Raw genomic sequence first — 21,724 nt, 5'->3', positions numbered from 1 at the left:
AGTTCAGATCAAACACAAATAACAAAATTCAGATGACTCCTAAACTCTCCAGACAGCTCTGGTGTTGCTGTAGGATGGAATACAATTGTTTTCCTTACAACCCCCCAGTTATTTCCATGTCTGTTCTGGACCTTGGGATCTCTTTTGGGAGCTACATTACGCAGAGAACTACAACAAGGCTGAGATCACCGCTGCCTCAATGTAATGCAAAGGTGAAGGCCTTTATGACAGCCAGTTTGGAAATGAATGCAGCCCCATCTTGTCAGCATCAGAGCAGAGCCAGCTCCAGATGGCTCCAAAAAGGAGCTGCTGCTGGCCAGAGCCGAGGCAGGGAGTGCTGCTGGGTGGGCTTCGGGGGAGCAGATTTAAGGAAGGGGGGAAAATACTGCTGTGCAACAGCAGCCGAGAGAGAGAGGATTGTGAAAGCGTGAGAGAAGCAGCCCTGCAGCTCCCCAGGTGAGTGCCGCAGGAGGGCAGGAGGTGCTGCAGGCAGGCAGCAGCAGTTCCCCTGCGGGCTGTGCAGGGAGAGGCCCCTGGTGGAGCAGGCTGTCCCCCTGCAGCCCATGGGTCCCCCATGGAACAGATCTCCACGCTGCAGCCCCCCCATGGGTGGAGGAGCCCCCGCTGGAGCAGGTGTGTGAGGAATGTTTTAACAATTCCAATTCGTGTCCATAAATTCGTGTCTATAAATTTGTGTCCATAAAGAATAATTCTGTTTGAATCCTGTCTGCCTCTGGGCCCTGCACTGGCAATTTAGTTCTTGAACCACAGATGCAGTGTGTCCCAGTCTCCCCCTCATTCCAGTCAATTTATCAAGTCTTCAGAAAATACTCCTTAAATTTATGAACCTGTTTGCTTTTGTTATTCCTGACTTCTAGTTCTAACAGTTACAGTTTTTTTCTGTCTTCTTCGAGATTGATTTAACACTGCTATAGATGTTATATAGATGACTGTGAATAGCTGGGAAAGAATGTTTTAATTGCTCGTGAGTCGTCAACCTGTTTGGGAGTTTCAGAACAACTGATAATAACTGGTGACTGCTGGTGACTGTTATGAGATACTATGTGGATCCTTGGTATCTGGCCGGGGGGGCCAAGAGATTAAGAGGAAGAAAAAAGAAGCTGAAGGACGGTTGGGAGACAACACCTGTGGAGAGTGTACAGAGAGTGTTCCATAAACTTGGAATAGTGCCAAGTAAGTACAAAGGGTGAGAGGAAGACTACGAGCCTTCAGCATGAAAGACCCCTAGAGACCCCCAGAGGAGACTGATGCGCATGCTCCAGTAGGAGGGACTGGACCCCGGAAGCTAATTATAATAATCTATTTTTTTTTTAGAAGTAGTAATGAATATGTATTAGTCTAGGAGCATAAAAATCAGCTGCTTGATGTAACTGGTGTGCGTCCTGGTGGAGCGGAGACTCCCGGTGAACCCAGCGCTGTTTGCTTACCTCTATTCCTTTATATTTTTCTAATAAATCCTATTTTTTTATTTAATCCTAATTTGAATCCTGAGCCATTTATAACAGGTGGATGTGGCCTGGAGGAGGCTGCAGCCCATGGAGAGCCCCCGCAGCAGTACAGGAGCACTCTGTTCCTGATGGACTGCAGCCCATTGGAAATGTCCACAGTAGAGCACAAAGAATGGCATCCCATAGGAGAAACCCATGCTGGAGTAAGAGTATGAGCAGGAAGGAGCAGCAGAGATGAAGTGACAGGGACCCAACCACCATCCTCCATCACCTTACACTAGGTGGCAGAGGAGGTAGAAACATTAGAAGTAAAGCTGGGCCTGGGACGATAAGTGGCGGAGGAAGATGTTAGTTTTGTTTCTTACCACCCTACTCAAATTTTTCACTGGCAATACTCTCCCTGATTTGTGTATCTTTTGCTTACCAGATACAAACTCTGTATCTCTTACCTTGCTCCAGAAACATTTCTGCCTTATCTTCTCCCTCTGTCCTGCTGAGGAGTGGGACTGAGAGCAGCCGGGTGGGCACCTGGTGGCCTGCCAAGGCCCATCCACCCCACCCAGGTTATTGCCAACAGCTGAATTAAAGAACATCAGAGTACAGATCTCTGCAGCCAGAGTATAAATTGCTTTTGCTAGGGTACTGCTCACTCATTATTAATGACAGGAACTTGAAAACCTACTGTCTTCTAGGACAGAAATCCTTCTTTAAATAGAACTCCTTTCCATATGAACAGTGTGTTTGAATGTGGAAAAGCAATAAATTAATGTACAAAGTTAACACTATTTACGAGTCCCTACAATGAGTCAGAATAGAACTTACTTCATGAGGAGGAGGAAGTCTCAGGTCCCTGTGTCAGTCAGTGCCTGAACCAAGCCTCCCCCCGCCATCAGCACAGGGGGATGAAATTGTGTCCCTTTCTATCAGTTGCACTGGGTGCAAATCTTCATCCAAAGCATATTATTATGCTTCAAAGAATGCATTTTCATGTGAATAGAGAAAACAGCTAAAACAACTTCCCACTTTCATTTTATTTTTTATGTACTTTCTCAGGTTACATTATATTTTTGTGTGTTATTCTATCTCCTATCCAGCATCATAAACACATCAATATGCAGAGATTATACCATCCTACCCAAAATATGTTTCTCAAACCTTAATTATACCTTTAGCCTGCCACATGCTTCAGTTCCCAATCTCTCCCATGCTTTTCTCAGTTCACTACAGCTTTTTTTTTTTTTTTTTTTCTCTGATCAGAGGCCCATGAAATTTTTCACATCCTCTAGAGCACATGGAATTGCACGAACTTTCCTCTGTCTATACCTGACAAAAACTTTCTCTGCTCTTTACTGCCTCCTGGGAAAACTGGCAGTACATTCTTCCAGTCCCAGCTGCTCCACCAGGCCTCCGCCCTCAGTTTGGAGATGTCAGCATTTTTTCTTTTTTGCTTTTTCCCATTTCTTTCTGCTGCTCTCCTAGGATTCCACGTATCCCAACCTTTGCTTAAACCATTTTAAACACAAGCGCTAAGACCTACCTTGAGATCAAGGAGTGCGAGCTCTAACGCTGAGAATCTGTGAACTGTCGAAGTACTCTACTGTTCAAGCAATTCAAGTTCATATGACAATCTTTTAGTATTATTGTCTTTGGTTAAGATAAGAAAGAAATCCAAAAATGGCTTTTACCTTTTAATTGTAATTAGATACTGGTGAGATTTTGGTGGATGGAATTTACCCATAAAATTCTGCTGCAGATGAAATAGTGAAGTGCAGAGTTTGATTTTTTTAAAGGTGTTACAAACTTTCAAACAAACTTGTTTATGATGTTTTTAAAAAATACCACAAAGAAAAGCTTATATTGAAATACTTTATTTCCATCTCACAAAAAGCAATAGTGTTTGCAGTACACATGCCTTTCAAATCAGTGCTGGTAATATGCAAAAACATTTCTCTGAAATATAAAGAAAATAAGCTTCTCTTCCCTTTACAAATGAAACAGACAACTTTGCATATTTTATGTCTATCTATACATACACACGCACACACACACGCACACAATATTCAAATCCCCATCTGAAGGCAGGTATTTTACAACCTGAAATGTTACCACTCACAGTTCAGACACCTGTGAATTTACATTGTCTTATATATTTTTACAGTGTTTAAAATACAAAGACTAACCCATTACAAGTACCTACAGTATATAGCATTTCCAAATTAACTTATAAGGTATTTTTCAGGGATACCTAACTTAACCTTGACTAAATGAAGACAGGGCTCAGTTCTCACTGCAAAAATTTGTTTTACACTATATATTCAAACCCCTCCAGTCTTCAATTCTTGGAATGGAAAATCTGTACTTCATTTTTACAAATTCAATTCGAATTACTGTGTTTCAATCCATTCAAGCCACTATATTTTTTTTTTTTTATAAAACTATATACTTAAGATTGTATTGTGATTTGTTTAATGCCACCATCACTAATTCGAAAAAGATGCCTGTCTCCTATTCTGCATCAAACAAAGTTAAATTGTCACATATAAAAGTCAATACATCTAGTACAACAGCAGGTTTAAATAACACAGCAAAATTAGAGATTTAAATTCTTTAGCAATATGACCTGAGAGTTTAATATGGTAAATGTACTTTTTTTCCCCCTAGAAATCATGTGACTCCACGACATAAAAAAGTAACAGAAATCTTTGAACATTTAGTAGCATCGTGATGAAAGTGATAGGTATAAATATAACTATTAAAAATAAGCTTATGTATGCACTTGTCAAAATGTCAAAAAATAAACATTTAGCATGTCGAGAACTGAATGTACTACATGATGCATGGATTATGTGGAAAAGCTAAAATGTACGTGACTGAATGCAACAAGTGCATACAAATAAGAATGGTTACTGAGCATTAATTTAAATTTCAGAGTGCAAAGAAGGATATCTTCCAGCAAAGCAAAGGAAGGATGGTACAACCTGTCAGAATATGGAATGTTCCACCAAAGGGAGAACATGTAAAAGATACAGATTCAAGTTACACTTCCTACATCTGTTAGCCAACAAAAGAAAATTATTCCCCCCATGATTAGGGAGGAATTATTAGGCATTAGGTTCTTCATAGATCATTTCTACAATGTATGTTCAGAATTATGTGTCTCAAATACCTCAAGATCTGAAAAGTTCTCCTTTCCTATGGTAGACAGTATCTTTCTACACCTTCTGAGTGCCAAGTCTGATAATTAATGCAGAAATTCCAGTCTAAACAAGCTGGCTCTCCAGCAAGTGAGTGATTTCCATATAGGAGTGGACAAGAAGAAAGTTTTAGTTTCTTCTAGAAGGATTAGTTTACAACAGAACGAGCTTGACAGCAATACAGTACTCAGGAGGAGATGCAACGTTATTTTACCAAAGTTTACGTATGTAGTAGTTCCATAGCTGGAAAATTTATACGCTGAAGTACAATTTAATATCGTATTTATAGGATGCAACAAAAGCCAACACTGCTCAGTGTACTCCCTCTGACAAACTTCAGTTACCCGTGAAACAATCTGTGTAACAACAACGAACCCTCAGCAATTGCAGTCTGCTTTCCCATTAGCAGCACTGAATAACGCTCAGAGAGACAAGTCTCAACAACCTCTAAGAACAAGACCTCAGTCAGCTCCTGCAGGAAAACAGGATGTTTATTCTAACATACTGTCTAGCATATCACTTCGATAATAAGCCATAAGGCACAATGACCATCTATCTCTACGACTGGTTACACAGAAAAATTAAACTTATTTTAAACACCTTCATTCCATATGTTACCGTCTTTTCACACATTAGAAGAAATCTCATACTTTTCTGCTTGCACTTTTTCCATCTCTAAATAAAAATAAAAGCTGAACTGGCAGAGGGAGCAATCCTTTTTCCAGGGACAACGTTAAGAGCTCAACTGCTTGCTTACACTTTTCCTGGTAGGCTAATTTTACATAGGAAAAGTATTTATTTTTGATTCATTTATAGCAGTAAAATATACATACATGCATATTTGCTTTTCACCACAATTAGCTCTTAAAATTACAAGTGCGTTCATTATAAACAGAGGATACTGGAAAGAAACAAGACAATCAGTGCATAATGGCTTTGAAGACAGTAATTGATGTAGCCCATCTGAACATATACTATAGTTCCAATTTATTAAACACTATAATTTTACATTGCAGGAGATGATACAAAGCTAGTAGCATTTGAACTCACAGCTTTTCACTGCAAAGCTCTTCTGCTGTAAAATAAGAATGGCCTAAGATATATAAAAAATATTAGCTCAGTAAGTTTTAGCTAAAAAATACTATGGAAATTAAGTGAAGAGGTCCTTTTGGCTACAATATGTTTTTCATTTGACCAGAAGCCAAAGAAAACTCAAGGAACTAGCAAGATTTCATTCCTTTGCAGTAAGGCATGACAGATGTGGCTCTAAAGGGCAGTTCATTGCTCATGCCTTAACCATTCCAACCTTCATCAGTTCCCAATAATCTCAATAACAGAGAAGTATATTTAAGCATTTCCCTTGGAAGGAGGACTCCAGCACAGTTTTATTAAGGTTATAGACTCCATGACAGAAAAAATAATTTAAAAACCTCTACAATGGATACACTGAAATTATTACCTATTAGAAAAAAAAAAAAAAAAAAGCCGTCAAATGCAGCAAAAAGTGAAATAAAAAATATTTATAAACCTTTCCCTCCCCTGACTTTCCAGATGGTCTTGGTACAGTTTGCAGCCTAAAACTCAGCTGCATGCTTTTTCCTTGCTAAGAGCTAATTATCAGTAAAGCATCTGAATAAAATCTATAATCCTACAGCAGAAATCAGGAGGAAGATGGGATCTTCCTCCGGAGTTTCCTTTTGAAATTTTATATACCTCAGTACTGCAGTCAGGGCTGAAGTAAAAAGAAATGTGAGGGGATAGAAAAGTGAAAGCATACTACTGTTTTCTCATTTAATATTAGGAAGTGACTGTAAAGGAAAATAGATGACAACTACATATATACACACAAATATACAAATATGGAATTCATATTTCTGCAGAGAGCATAAAGGTTTAAAATAAACTAAGAAATAATACCACAAGACATGGAAGTTTGTAAAAAAAATAATCAGAGAACATAACTAATTACCATTTTAATTGCATGACTTTTATGGAATTAGGACAGTATGATCTACTTTCAGTGTTTACATTCCTTCTTCAGTACTTGTGAAAACTGCTCTTTTCTGAGCCTCTGGGGCAAACAAATGTTTGTGCATGCTCATAACCTAACACACTTTCTAACAATTTCAAGATTAGAACTGCAGACATAGTTTTTAATGGGAACTGGTAAAAACATGAGGAATTCCTTTTCCAATAATTTCCCATTCTGTCAGGACGGGAAAAGTATGGCATGGCTTCAGCAATCACAGCTTACAATTTCTTCTAATTAAATGAGCAGCCAATGCTGTGATTTCATCAATTAAAGCCTTCAGTTTGAATTACCTTTGACAAATTTTTATGTCCACTAATTTAACTCTCATTCAAACTATTATCTTCAGAATTTGCTCTGACTGAAATTAAAACTTTGTGTTGTTCAAAATTTTCAACTTTTAACCCTTAATGTTTTCATATCGAATCACATATTAGATGCTGACAAGACAACAGGTCTGAATCTGCTTGCGTGAATCCACAAAAGGTGTAACAGTAGTGAACATTTGAAAACATCATATCACCACATAAACAAGTATGATTACTCTTGCATGTGTTTTATGTACATGCTATGCCTCAGAAATGGCTTTTCTCACTGCTTTTGACAGACAAGGTTGTACAGTTGGTATTTTGGCTTTCTAATGTGGCACATCTCTGCTTTTAGATTCCCCCCCCCTTTTTTTTTTTTTAAAGAAAAAAAAAAAAAGTATGATGATTTAGATCCCCTTCTTTTAAAGCGTATGAAGACTTGTCACACAAGGTTTTTCATAACAGTAGAACAAACCATTAAAGTCTAAATGAGAAGCTTTCTAACGCTATACTGAGTAAGCAAGGTACAGAAATTATACTGTGATATCAAAGGTAACAGGCAAGGGAAAAAAAGCATAAACTTAACCAAATGAAGTGGCTGATACACTGACTTATTGCAGGACCTCTGCAACAAGTGGTGAAATTCAAAATCAGTAGTCAGAAGTAGACAATTCAGTAGTCAGTCTAACAGATAAACCGGCCTGTTAACAACTTCTCATGGCAGTTGTGTAGTTGCTCACAGATCAATACAGCAACATCAGTTACACTCCGATGTTTAACAACACAATTCTCAAAGATGTCTAATAAATTCAGAGTAAAAGTTTCAAGGCCACATCGTTTTTGGAAATTCCATCTCTAAAACATTTGTTTTTGCTGTCTGGCTTTCTCCTTTCCATGCAAACTATTAGTGCCCAGCCACTTTAAACATCAAAAGGTGTATGACTAGCATGACGTATTATTCTTATTTTTCATGCAATTCCCAAACAACACAGTGAAAAATCAGAAGTCCAAACTGAATTCAAATCCAGACCGTATTTACCTCTCCTCAAACTGCTGTACTTTATGAGATCCTGTAATACTTATGTATGACTTTGTTTCACAACAGCTTCTCTATCTACGAATGTGGAAACTACCTGTATTTTTTGCAGTAACAAAGCCCTACTAATTACCTAGCAGTCTGCAGAAAACTAACAGTTCATGGCAACTTTCTTTATGCTGTCAATATCAACGCACTGATGAAAATCAAGAACATGATACCAAATGAAAGGGTATTAAATTTCATAATATATAATATAATTTATGGAGATGTTTGGTCTATAGATGAAAACAGTTTCAGAATAAATACATCCTGCTCATAAATGCTTCGAGGGAAATCAAAATTTATGTGAGACATGCCCTGAGCTATCTAGACTCTCTAATAGTGCAAACAATGTTGCAGCAATGCCTGGTTTCACCCTGGCTTTTGCAAAAGAAACAGAGCAACTGTCCACAGATTTCCTAAATGGCTGACACGCCATAGTTTTACGTGCACTACAGCCATTTTTGTAGCTTCGCTAAGTTCCTCTCCATCCACTGGATATTGAGCTGAATTGTGTCAAGTGCCTCTTTTACACAACGCAGTTTAGAACTCTCTTCTGACTTGGATTCAAAAAATGTCTTCACCTGAATGACAAGAAAAAATAAAGTGTTAATAAAAAACAACACAGATGTCACAAATAGGTACAGAAGCAAAGGCTACACATGTGCTGGAAACAGATAATCATAAACATTTATGCAGTAAACAAAATTCCCAGAGTTGGCTTTCCAAAATGCAAGAACGTCTTTAATGGGAAGAGCAGCAGTAACGCCTTTGGTTTCAATAAATTAGTTTTGGTATAGATAGGATATAGATAGTTTGGATAGATATTGGTAACTCATCACATTAATTACAGAGCACTCACAGAGCACTGTAAGTTCTGGAAAGAGAGGTGTTTTTTGTGTGAAAAAGAACTAATTGTTACTAGTGACCCACTGCAGTCCTCTTGAATGACCCCCCACTTCCACTTAACATTTTAACTGTCAATGCTTACACTTAAAATACTACTGTTCATACAGTAAGAAGCCATCTCTACCCAGTTTTCTGAATGAAAGCATTAGACTAAACTATAAACCTTTCTTGACACCATACATTCAGGGTCTTGTGAGGTAAGACTCAAATTTCTAACAGCTAGTAACTGTATCTTAGCTTATACTCAACTTCCACAACAGCTCTTTGGGATTGTTGACAGACAAAATAATCTAAAACAAATCTTCATGGCTCTCCATGCCATTCCACAGATGCAGAAAGCACAGATTATTGACAAGGTCTAGACCAAAATTTTGCTATCACTATTTTGGGATACGGAGTGTTCCAGTGAACAGGAAACCAGAGCAACATGAACAGATAGCTGTGCTTGACTGTGTATATTCAGCTCTGCTGCTGATTCAGACTGTCATCTTCAACATGTTTATGTACATATTTCCCATGTGTGACATAGGGACAGAAATAGCTGTATATGCTTTCAAAAGGGCCTTAGTGACTATGAATAACTGTTTTCCTCTACCGCAAAATAACTGAGGACAGCATTGGCACTAGAAAATACGATTTTCTGACTGATTAAGCCACCAACCTCAAGTAGATGCGCCCTTGTTGCAAACTGATAGGTTGATGAACTAATGAGATTCTGGATAGTATATGACCCTAGATGAAACCTGAAATACAAAGAAGAAAAAAATTATGAGTGATTTTAACATGCAGGTTCAGTATATGCACATATTCATATTTCTAACTTTTCTTCTGTTTCAGTATTTGGAAATCATTAGAATCATCTAAATTCAAGCTTACATCTCTCTTTCCTCTCTCTTTTTTCTTTTTTTCTTTTTCTTTTTTTTTTTTTTTTTGAAGAGATACAAGGTGTTAGCAGTCCAAGCCTCAAGACGCCTAACCCCTACAAAAACTGAACTTCAGAGCCAAAGACAAGGAAAATTTTCAAACTTCTATCCCAGCCCAGAACACTAAAGAACTGAGGACACCACACATCAAGCAACAACATCTACACTTGTGGGATGGATTTAACAACTCCAAAGCAATCAAGTTTGCCTCCAGAAATCATTTTAAGCCAAATAATTTTGTAACATTGATTAATAATTACTCCTGCTTTAGCAAGCAGGAATTTTCATCCAGGAAAAGCATTTTTAACAATGTGAAACTGTTCCAAATCACAACTAGGATTTAGAAATACCATTTTCTAAGTACTGTCAGTTTTTGAAGATTCGTAGGCCAGCTCTGCAATTTCAAGAACAGTTAAGAAGAACATATTTCTAAAGCAAGTGGATTTTTTGTTATTTGGTTTTTGGATTACCATAGAAAGGTAGAATAAATGAATGCTAAATGAAATGCCTGGCTTTACTTTTGAATGCATTTGATCCACAAAACATCCCGTATCTCTAAGATGGCTGCTGGAGCTATCAGTCTTAACAAAAATCCAAATCAAGATTTTCTAGAATAACTGAGGTTCTAAGAGGCCTCAATGTTCCATCAGCTGTTAAGTGAGATTTCAAAATTTATTGTCCAAGTTATTTTTGCAAAGTCTAATTTTAAAACAGGCTTTATACTAAACATCATATATGAAGCAAAGTATTTATTCACTTGCACTTCGTAATAGCAGTCCTTTTGGCAATGTGGGTGTGAAAAGCTACATCAAAAGCCTTACTTTCTTGTAAGTTTTTCCCAATTCTCTTTGACAAAGTCCCATGCCAACAAATATCCAGGCAAACTCTGGCTAACAGTTGCTACGATATGTGAAAGCTCCTGCGCCCTGATGACTTCTCCCTCAAGGCTGTTATGCATTAACCTAAAAGACAAAGCAGATGATAAGTGACAGTAAAAAAAATCCTATTTATTCATTTTTTCACACAGTTCTCCTGGTAGCCCTAAATTAAACGAAAAAGATTATGTAGAAGATCAAACAACTATCAACGTCTGGCATCTAAAGCACATGGATGCTACATTTTATAACCACTGTATTCATTTAAGCTTGAGTTTCCAAGAACAGAGTGATCTTAGCTCTAAAACAAGTACCTCAGTTTTCATTGCTGCTGGAAAAGATGGAGTAAAATTTCACAACTTGTAAAATAAAACAATTCACTGGTAAGTTAAGAGAAAAAAGAAGGAATAATAGGACATATTTGGTGTCCTCTATATAATACTACGATTTAGTCTATAAAAAGGTGTAAGAGCATAATGTAAGGTCAAAGAAAGAAAGAAATATTAAAAAACAACGCACACACATGCACAACCATTTGCTGTCTTGGATATGAAGATGTAAATCTCTGAAGACTCAGTAAGCAACCTGTTTCACCATTCTCATAAAATCTGCAATTTTCTTCACTAATAGCACAAAGCTTTTAAGTCCATTTTTTTTCTTTGCGTATATTCCACCTTGCCAGAGTTCATCTTTTTGACCTACTCTATTATATACATTTTCAAGTGAAAAATAACAGGTTCTTCATGTTTATGGAAGCCTGTACAAAACATCTGGCTTGATTTTCTTTAGTATTCAGATTTTTTTTTTCCATTTCAACAAATAAAAAGAAAAAACATTTAATTTACACAATATAGATCTTTGTCTCTTTCATACCAGATCAGCTTTCTGACATCTTCTGTGCTGGCCAAGGCTTCAATCATTTTGCTTTTCTCTGCTTCAGAAACTGAAGAGGAGTACATCTTTAGAAGGAATTCCCAGCCTTCATTAGTTTTTGCTCCAGTTATAAATATGGCTTTCATAAGATCACTAGGCAGACTACAGGGAAAAAAAATTAAAAAAAAAAACAACAGAACAAAAAAGGGGGGACAAAAAAAAAGTTCATCTGAGAAAAGAAGGAAGAAAAGTTACAAAATGGAAAGATTAGCTTGAAAGAGATGCCTCTTTTTTGCAATTTATTTCTGTAGCAATTGCAAGTTTGCTGGACACAAATTCATGCCTTCCTAATATTTTAACTCACTGGGAAAAAGCAAAGTATATTAGTTATATGAAAGCACAGCAAATGGTACAAAAATCAGCGTCATTTTCTCTGGCACAAAACGCACAGAAAACCAGAGAAGAGTGAGTTCTGCAAGAGACAAAGGTATACTTTGATGCTGCTACTAAGTAATTTTCCTCTAGTATGCAGCTTAAGAAACACAGATGAAAACAATTTTTAGATGGTTTTGCAGTCACATTGGAGACTGCAGAACAAAGTCTTAAAATCTAGCACAGTTTTTCCCACTCATCTTAAAACTGCAACTACTTTTAGACAAGTAACAGTAAATGAGAGAACGAAGAGTTTTATCAATATTCAGATAGCAGAGTAACAGGAAAATAGGTAGGTAAAACAGTGGGAGTCCATTTTTGTGGTACCTCGTTGTTCCCTCAGACTTCATCCACTTCTCAAACATCCCAGTGGCAGCTGTTCTACATTGTCTTATATCATGGGTGCAGGCAAAAGCTAGCAGTATTGACCGGAGCTCTCGTTCAGACAAAGTTCCATTATCTGTCCAATGCTGTTGGTCAATTTTATTTCCAAGCAGATTATCTATTCTATACTAAAGGAGGAAAAATTATTAGCAATAACTAATTCTTCCCAAGAGAATTTTCCACATACAAAGTTATAAGTTATAAAACTTAACTGTGGAAGTTAAACGTACTAGCTTTGCCTCATTATCTATATGAATAAATAAACAGTTCAAACTCATAGTCAGCCCATTATCTCAACTAACTACAAGTTCTGTCTGTTTAACTGCTTTTAACTCCATCGAACACCAGTTAATATTCCTTAGTTTAGCACAGACAAAGCGTTATCTATAGCATGAATGCCTTCTAGTTTTATAGCTTGAAAAAAACAAGGTGCCCCTAAGATTACCACATCTCAGCTGAGACACTTCAATATAAACTACTATAATTTAATAGAAAATGCAGGCAAACTATAGCTTGGACTGCATTTTACAGTAGGTAATGACTAGTAAAATCCTTGAATAAATACTGAATAAGAAGAAAATATAGGAGTTGCTTTTTTGTTTCTTTCAAGTTTCCAAGGTTTATTTTAAACTTGTGGATCAATACAGAAAAAAGGTTTCTAAATATCAAGGCAGGACAGACAAATGAAAGACATTTCTACAGCCAGAACTGAGACTATACTGTTTTGATTGTAGCACTTTATCATGTTAGTCTAACACACATCTGAAATGGGACAATGACAACCATTAGTGTATTTTTATTTTCACAGAAGATAGTTTTGCCTTTTTTTCCCCCACTGTGTCTGTGTAAAGCAATTGGATCAATAATCTCCATCCACTTTAACGATTTTTGGAAGTAACATTTCTGTACTAGAAAGTGTCATAGACTCTGTATTGAATTGATCGTTATACCCACTGCTGTAAATCCCCAGACAACACTGTGTTAGCACTGCATTACATTCCCTAAAAAAGCATCAAAAAAAAAAAAGTCAGTCCACAAGATGCAGCATTGCAGATCTTTCCTATTTAACAAAAGCATATAACACTAAGAATTGTCTAGAATCCAGTCCATTTTCATAAGATTACCAAACAATACATTCAACAGTCAACACTAATTAAATTGTAAACAACATTACGATAAATTATTTCAAACCATGTTTTAAAAAAAAATAGTACATACCATCACACGTGCTGCCAGTTGTTGCTCACCCTTTTTCTCCAAAAGGTTGTAGATACGACTCAGCTGAAACAAAGCTTGAGTGAGTGGTGCAGTACTGCTCTCTTCCTTAAGGTAATCGATCAGCTCAAAGGCATTTTCTAAAGATTCTTTTCCTAGACTATCAATGAACACAAACATTAAAATGGTTTAAGTGATGCTGCCTGCTTTACGCAAGTTACAATAATCTTAATTACACTAGCAGAAAAATTGATAAATAGAGGAAGAATTTCAAAAGAAATGGTTTTGATGTCAAGGTTTTTACAATATAGTATCAACAAGAAGATAGTGACACTGACATATCTTCAATTAACAAAAATGAAAATAGGTAAGAGGTATAACTGATTTCAGAAAATATTTATCATAAAGAGGGTATTCAGATATAGGAAAGACCTGTCTAAAAGGCCACCCAAAACATTCAGCTGTAGTGCTAATGGAGAAAGACAATATAGGAGCCAGTAAAAAAAAAAAAAATAAAAAAGAGAAGCAAACAGCTTGCTTCTCTAAGATGAAATATTCATTAACAGAATGCAGAAAGATAGCCTTCTAAGCAGACTATAAGACACCAAAGAAAATAATGTCTTCCAGCAATGGAAGACATCATACGTCTATGTGATGTAAATAAACAGATGCTGCTATAAAAAAAATCAGGGAGATAACATCTAACACCAATATAGATTCATCAGTAAAATTCAAGGTTTTTTTTTTTTTTTTTTTTTTTTTTTTTTAAGTTAGTGAACGGTTTCAATAGGCTAATGAACTCTGAATTAAAACTTCTCTGAAGCACTCTTCACAAGAACCCAGGTCTGATTCTTGTCTGGCTTGGAAAAACACTTAAACATATAAAATATGTTTTCCAGTATAAAAACCTTACCTTGCAAGGTTGAAGATATTGTTGATCAAATTGGCTCTGTCTTTAGCACTCAGAGCAGTGTGGTTTTTTTTCAACAGATCAATCAGTGTTTTCCAGTCTTCCGCATAGTGTACTATGTAATAACCATTCATGTCCACGTTGAATTTTATCCATTCCACCTCTTCTGGAAGTTCAATGACAGCTAACAAACAGACAAGGAGTTAGTAGCAGACAAAGGTGTAGCACCTGTTCTTTCAAATCCAGATCTGTGAAGTGGATCTCTAGAGTTAACAAGTCTTTTCTGGCTCACTAGTTCCCCCTACTATGAGAGGGAATAGCTAGCAAAAATGTTCTGAGTGAAAGCTTTAAAATACTAGGCTGTACATCTTCCTTCAGTGCTACATCTGACTGGATGAATAATATCATAGTCTGAACCCAGCTGTCTCTGTGCATTCTAAACTACAACAAAGGAAAAACAAGAGGGCACATAATGCCTTGTGGTCACAGCACAGTGAACAGTTTTAATAGGTAAACCTGTCCTACCCAGAAACAGAAATGGGAACATCTGTCGCTCACGGGGATTGTACAGGATAGGCTGGGCACATCTTACTACTCTTGAGATCAAGAGAATTATTTCAAGATGCCAAATCAAACCTCAGGCTCAAGAAGACAGTGAACAAAGGGAGCACTATTATTATACAGTCAGGGCTTGTGAGTTATTTTGTATTCTACCAATAATCCTACCACCAAAAAGAATTATAGGGCAAACGTAGCTCACTGAATACTGTTGTGGAAGCTCCAGTATGTACACTAAGTAGCTTAATTTGGTAAACCTAATTTTAGATGTGGAAAGAAAAATATAAACAAAAAGCAACAAAATGCCCAGGGCACACAGGTTTTGTCCCTATTTTTTGTTGATTTTTCATTTTAACTGGAAAACAGTTCGCACTATGTCAATGACACTGCTGGCTATCTACTTAACAAATTTTCTGCCGTGACAGTTAACTTACCCAAGGGAATGAGAGTACTGTTTCCCATTCGCTGGCACAGTTTCAGCAGAAATCTGTCCCACTTAGGTTTTCATATTTAAAACAAGGCAACAATCAGAGAAGACCATTCAGGAAGTGAACAAGCTACCACCTTAGTCACATGAAGTGTTTGCATGTTATGGTTTATTCAATATAGCCGAACTATTCACAGCAAAGCAAAAGAGGGATCTCATAGTAGTAGATGATAGGAAAGACTAAGCTATGCTATCTCAAATGAAAGCATGCTTTCAAATTAAAAAGGTAGATAGCACAGGATAGGAACAAGTTAAGTTCTAAAAATTTTGACTTGATCGTAAGTAAATTTATGAGGTGCTTTCATACTGAATCCATATCCACTCTCATGTCTATTAACATTGCACAAGTAAACCAGTTAATAACTCATAGGCCTTTGCAGGCCTCACTAGTTAGGAGAGTTTTGCTTTTAAACAACCCTGTTTCCTCTCTGCACACTAACACATACATATAAACAGTGACACACATCAGAAAAATAAATAGACAAATAGTCAAGAAGTTGGATGAAAGGACACACTCTAGATTCAGAGTCAGCTAGATACAAAAAAGGACTTTTGGGATAAAGAAAACAAAATTCTTTATTTCAGTTGGTTCTATACTTCCTGCCAAAAATGTGAGTGTACATAGCATTTGTGATGCCTTTGAAATCTAGTGAAATTCTACCACAAACTCTTTTGTACTATTCTCCTACTCTCTTATCCTACACATCCAAGTATTTGCAGCCAATGAGGAATTAGTAAGGTGAACATGGGAAGACCCATATGGACATTTAAGGTCAAAAAGATGTAATCAGTCTGCTTACCTAATGAGATCAAGAACACATTCTGTTGAACAGTTTTATTTTTCCATTCTGATAATTCATAAGAACGGTTCCTAAACCTCCAGCTCCAATTACAAAGGCCATAAATAAATGAGTGTCTTGTAAAAGACATGTCAGAATAACAAAAAAAATAATATATACATACATATATATTTTTTTCTTTAATAATAGTATTTCTAACGTCATGTTGGAGGGCTAGTAATTTGTAAAATCAGTAAATGGCAAAAATGTCAGGATCAGCTCTAAGCATTTTATTTTGATTTTCTACAGTTTTATTTTGAACATTAGAGGTGGGAGATAGGTTTATGTGTTAAATATAACTGCAAGTTAAATACGCTGAATTGTAAATTCAGTGAAGGAAATACATCAGCAGATGTGAAACAGTGAGCCAGACTAGCCTAAATAGGAGAGAGAAACTATTCAGTCAGTGAAACCAACGAGGAGATGGCCAAAGCGATTTTTACACAGTACTACATAAAACTGTATAGAAACTATTCACTTGGCATAGAGAAAAACAGGACTGAATTAAAAACAAAAAAAGCTATATGGACTAGCAATTTAGGATTCAAACTCACTACTTCAGCAAAAGCAGGGTTTATGTGAAATGATCTAAGAGTTTCAAGTTGTACAGTAGTTCTCTGAAAAAAATCTGTTCCAGGTGGAATACTTTCTTGTAACTTTAAACAAAGTAAGTAATATATGAGTGGAAAGTGACTTCCTTACATTTCGGTATATTGGCAGAGCAACTGTCACAGTACTCACTCTCCAGAGGACATGCAGTTCAAAATGTTTTGTGCATGCACTGTGATGAGAGAAGTACAGGCTTTAACAAACTGCAAATTTGCTTCTGTCTCAGTTGCTGCCTTTTACTTGTACATAAAATGCTATGGGCACTCAACACTCTAATGACATTACTAGTAGTACCTGGCTCCAGATCTCTGCAATTACTTTATACTATGTGTCTTCATCTTCACATCTTATGTAAGTGTGTGCTCAGAAAGACCTGCAAGCTGTAACACATAAGTAACTTGCTTCCAAAGTTTTAAGTCACATACCTGACTTCTGGTCCAGTAAGTATGCATTAACACAATGGGTAAAGTTGCACCTATTAGTCATGTAGGTGAGAGGAATATGCCACAGATAGCTGCAAAGGAAAGCAAATATTTACTGACATATTATTTACAGTTTATTATTTGTTTTGAAGGGTCGCTGAGTTTTTAGTTTAAAACATTTTAATAGAAGTACTAGAACCACATCATGCTATGTAACAAAGTGCAAACCCCACCATATCAGAATGTGATCAAAGAAAACATGTACAGCACGTACAGCAATTTCTTTTATTCCCACCATGTTGAGAAGTGGATGAATTTCCTAGTACTTTTTCCTCAGTTCCAGCCTGCTAAGTACCTTGGTCCAATGTCATGTAGACAGAACATATCAAAAATTTAGCCAGCACTATTTTTACTTCAGTCTACTGTCTAGTCTTCCTTAAGTTTTACAAGTATCGTTATTTAAAAAAAAAAATAAAATTATGTCAATTCAAATACAAAACTCAAATTCCAAATCATGGTAATAGAAACCATAGCAGACTGCACACCACCAAGACTGACCAAAGTGAACTGTGAACTGGAAGAATAAATGCTAACGTGTCTCATAGTGAAGATAATGACTTGTCTATTTAGAGGAAAATACAACTTTAAGTGAGGCAAAACAAACTGTATATATGTTCCAATTTTGACAGGGGCCATTAATGTGAATGACTCAGAGTACTCTTCCTCAAAAACGTTTCATGCACTTCCCCAACTGACAGAGAAGAATAATTAAGCCTAATAATCCTTTCCTTCTTCTCTTCCCTTTCGATCACACATTGTTTTCCTTTGTCCCCACAACAAAAATAAAACATATCCCCATAGCTTACAGTATTTCAAAAGACAAATACCTTTCACAGGCCTGAGTCTGCAAGATGATGCTAAGGACTCAATTACTGTTAAGACCTCAAACAACTGAATAAAACCCCCAAAATCTCAAAAGGATTCAAGCTTACATACTTTGGTTTGCTATGAAATACAGTTAAGGTTCATAATATAAGATACCATAGAATCATTAACACAGAATCATTAACGTTGGAAAAGACTTTCAAGATCATCTGGTCCAATGATCATGTATTTGTAACAGATTCAGTTTTACAATTAGCAATTTCCTCACCTTTGCTTCTTCAGCATTTATACATGTGCTTTTTATCTTTTGGTACAATGGAAACTCAATGAGACAGCCATCTGTACCCTCTTAACATTTTTAAACCAAGAAAGTTTTGATTCTAGCTTTTATTATTTGTTCTAACAATGCACAAGATGCACACTGAATATTGACATAAAGGAGCAGAAGCTCTGAAGTAATTGCATCAGCAACTTCTGCAATGCACCCTTTTATTTTAAATTTAAAAGCTTCAGAAAAACATGTAAATGAAAAACTGAGCTTACAAAGGAAGCCCACAGAGTTTTAGCAGTTGCTAGGGTAGAAATAGGCATGGATAATCAGTTATTTTTCAAGGCAGATGTTAGGTGAGTACACTTTTATGCCAAATTATCTTTATTACTACCAGCATTCAGATGAAATACCAGAACCCCTGAACAGAAATAGAAAGGTACATGATATAAAAAAGTTATCTGCAGATATATTTCAATGTATGGAAAGTAGTAACAAGGTGGTTACCTTGCATCTGATGTCCAATTTTCTGGTTCCACACGATATAAAAATTTTTCCTGCTGTATAGAGATATTCCTTCCTGATCGCACAACAGTCACCAAAGGAAATCCTTTATTCAGAATCCACGTTTTCATTAACTTTTTTACATCTAGTGTTCCATTGGTGATCTGTAAAAAAGCAATCATAGTGTAACAGGAAAATTGCAGATTTTATTTTATTTATTATTTTTTTAAAATACAAACACATTCTTAAATCTCCCTCCTTAACTTACCACATAAGTAGTAGCAACATTCTGTATTAGTAAAGTCACTTTGACACTGAGACTGTAAATTTCATGAGCAATAAATTAGGGGAACAAATTATTTTTATTTTCTCCAGTAGAGAGACTCCTTGTCAAGCAGTGGAAAGAGAAAGTAGAAACATTTGATAGGCAGAACTGGTATGTTGAGGAAATAGAGACAAGAATGTTCTGGAAAAGGAAGTTATGGTAAGCTCCCCAAATCTAACCCACCCTCCTCGCTTTCTCTTTCACTATTGGTATTCTGGTATTTTATGCATGTTTCAGATCCTGCATTTCCTACATGCATGTTAAAGAACTTTTTAAAATTCAGAAATCATTATTAGAAATTGAATTAAAGTGATGGTGTATAATAAATTGTATAATAAAACACTAAACCAATTCATGGCTTTTTTGGATGATTTTTTTTTTTTTTTAATTTTTTGGCATCCCATCTACCTTTGTATAAGCCTTTGTATAGCTTAACCTCCTATGTCTTCCATCTTTCAAGAACTATTTGCACTACAACATCTCCACTGAGGGTCAAGTACTTTATAGTTTACGTATCACTGCCTCTTTACTAGCAGAGATGATCATCCAACCTGAGAACGACAATGCTACCTCTAATTTATAAAAATACATTTTAGGAGGAGCTAACAGGAACATAAGGAGATTATTATTATTATCATTTAAGTTGCATATACCTTTTACCAACCCATGCTGTCTGTCTCTAGTTACCCTCGTGAGCATCTTACTATTCACTGTACAGATTGAAGTTTTCAGTTCATGTCACATTCAGCTTTTTGGTTACAGCCTGAATAAGAGAATGCTCAGGTGGATCTCATCAATGTCTATAGATACCTTATGGAAGGGTGGAAAGAAGACAGAGCCAACCTCTACTGGTGCCCAGTGATAAGACCAGAGGCAATGGGCACAAACCAAAACACAGGAGGTTCCTGAGCATCAAGAAGCACTTTCATACTGTGCTGGTGACTGAACATGGGCACAGGTTGCCCAGACAGGCTGTGGGGTCTCCCTCCTTGGAGATACTCAGAAGCCATCTGGAGATGGTCTGTAGCTGGGCTGGACCATGATGGCCTCAGACGTCCCTGCCAACCTTAACCTTTCTGTAAAAGCAATGTGACGTACAGCTGGGGTAGATATGACTGTTAACCTACTGCCTGAGTATGACTGGCTGAGAATTTGAATGTGAAAGACTATAAAAGCAAAAGAAAGTAAGAATTCAAGGTACAAAAAGAAAAATAAGTAGACAGAAGACCAAAGCAAATGAAAATGGATACAGGGGTAGTGTATTTCAATACATTCAAGAGGCAACAGGTGAAAACCAATGGAAAGGAAGTGCAAGAAATTTGGTACCTTCTCAGTGAAGGACCTTTATTAAAGGTCCCAATGTAAGCTAATGTGATGAAATACCAGTGCAGACCAGCTAACCCATGAGCCTTTCAAAAAAAAGGACATAAGTACGTACATGAAGTGCAGGTTAATCAGAACACAGAATTAACAGTATTTACGCTTACATAAAAAAACAACACCAACAACAAAAATCAACCAACAAAAACACATACACAAAAGTCCCAGACCCCAAAGACTCAGGCACAAAACAAAATACAACCAGCAATGGACACACAGGAAAAGGGGGACAGTGTAAGCACATCACAGAAAGGCAACTTCCAGCAGGTGAACCTGCCCCTGCAGTATGCATGACTGAAGACAGTTGGTCAGAGGTTTCATTTAGGAGGGATTCAGGAGAGGCATATCTACTTTTCATTGTAAAAATAAACAAACGCAACACTTAAAACAAGAATTCTTTAAGGTAAGAGAGTCAGTTTGATACCAAAAATAATCCATCACTAGCTGGCCAACTGGTGACTGTAGACAACTACACACAAATTTAGCGCCACCCTGACAAGAACTAACAATGGCTCCAGTTCTGCAAAAGTTTAGATATCATAAGATGGATGCCAAGAACCACAACTAAACATTAATATCTTGCCTTTCTATAAGGAAACGTCACGTGTATTTCAGAGAATTTAATACACACCACACAGAACAGACACAGGGAGATGTGTTCTCTTTCTTCATCCAAACAGCTTGAAACTGGGGATACCTAGCAGCTCACTCTTGTTGGCATCACAGAATGGTCTGGGTTGGAAGGGACCTTAAAGATCATCTGGTTCCACCTCCCTGCCATGGGCAGGGACACCTTCCACTAAACCAGGTTGCTCTGAGCCCCATCCAACCTGGCCTTGATCGCTCCT

At 36.8% G+C, this 21,724-nt stretch overlaps 1 protein-coding gene across 3 annotated transcripts in view; it reads right to left on the bottom strand.

Annotated features, from left to right (window-relative positions):
* Positions 1–3,321: 3,321 nt before the first annotated feature.
* Positions 3,322–21,724, bottom strand: part of LNPEP (leucyl and cystinyl aminopeptidase) — a 61,903-nt gene continuing 43,500 nt past the window's right edge. For all 3 annotated transcript variants that reach the window (XM_038170913.2, XM_027446142.3, XM_038170914.2), the window contains 9 exons: positions 19,175–19,335; positions 17,518–17,606; positions 14,603–14,783; positions 13,693–13,849; positions 12,418–12,602; positions 11,659–11,820; positions 10,732–10,872; positions 9,649–9,730; positions 3,322–8,662 (listed from right to left, as the gene is read on the bottom strand). In XM_038170913.2, coding sequence (XP_038026841.2) covers positions 8,531–8,662; positions 9,649–9,730; positions 10,732–10,872; positions 11,659–11,820; positions 12,418–12,602; positions 13,693–13,849; positions 14,603–14,783; positions 17,518–17,606; positions 19,175–19,335 — 1,290 coding nt within the window. In that variant the 3' untranslated portion in view covers positions 3,322–8,530. The remainder of the gene's footprint in view (positions 8,663–9,648; positions 9,731–10,731; positions 10,873–11,658; positions 11,821–12,417; positions 12,603–13,692; positions 13,850–14,602; positions 14,784–17,517; positions 17,607–19,174; positions 19,336–21,724) is intronic.

The sequence above is a fragment of the Anas platyrhynchos genome, chromosome Z (genome assembly GCF_047663525.1).
Source record: "Anas platyrhynchos isolate ZD024472 breed Pekin duck chromosome Z, IASCAAS_PekinDuck_T2T, whole genome shotgun sequence".
Lineage (NCBI taxonomy): Eukaryota > Metazoa > Chordata > Aves > Anseriformes > Anatidae > Anas > Anas platyrhynchos.
This window is presented reverse-complemented; position numbering and strand designations above follow the sequence as displayed.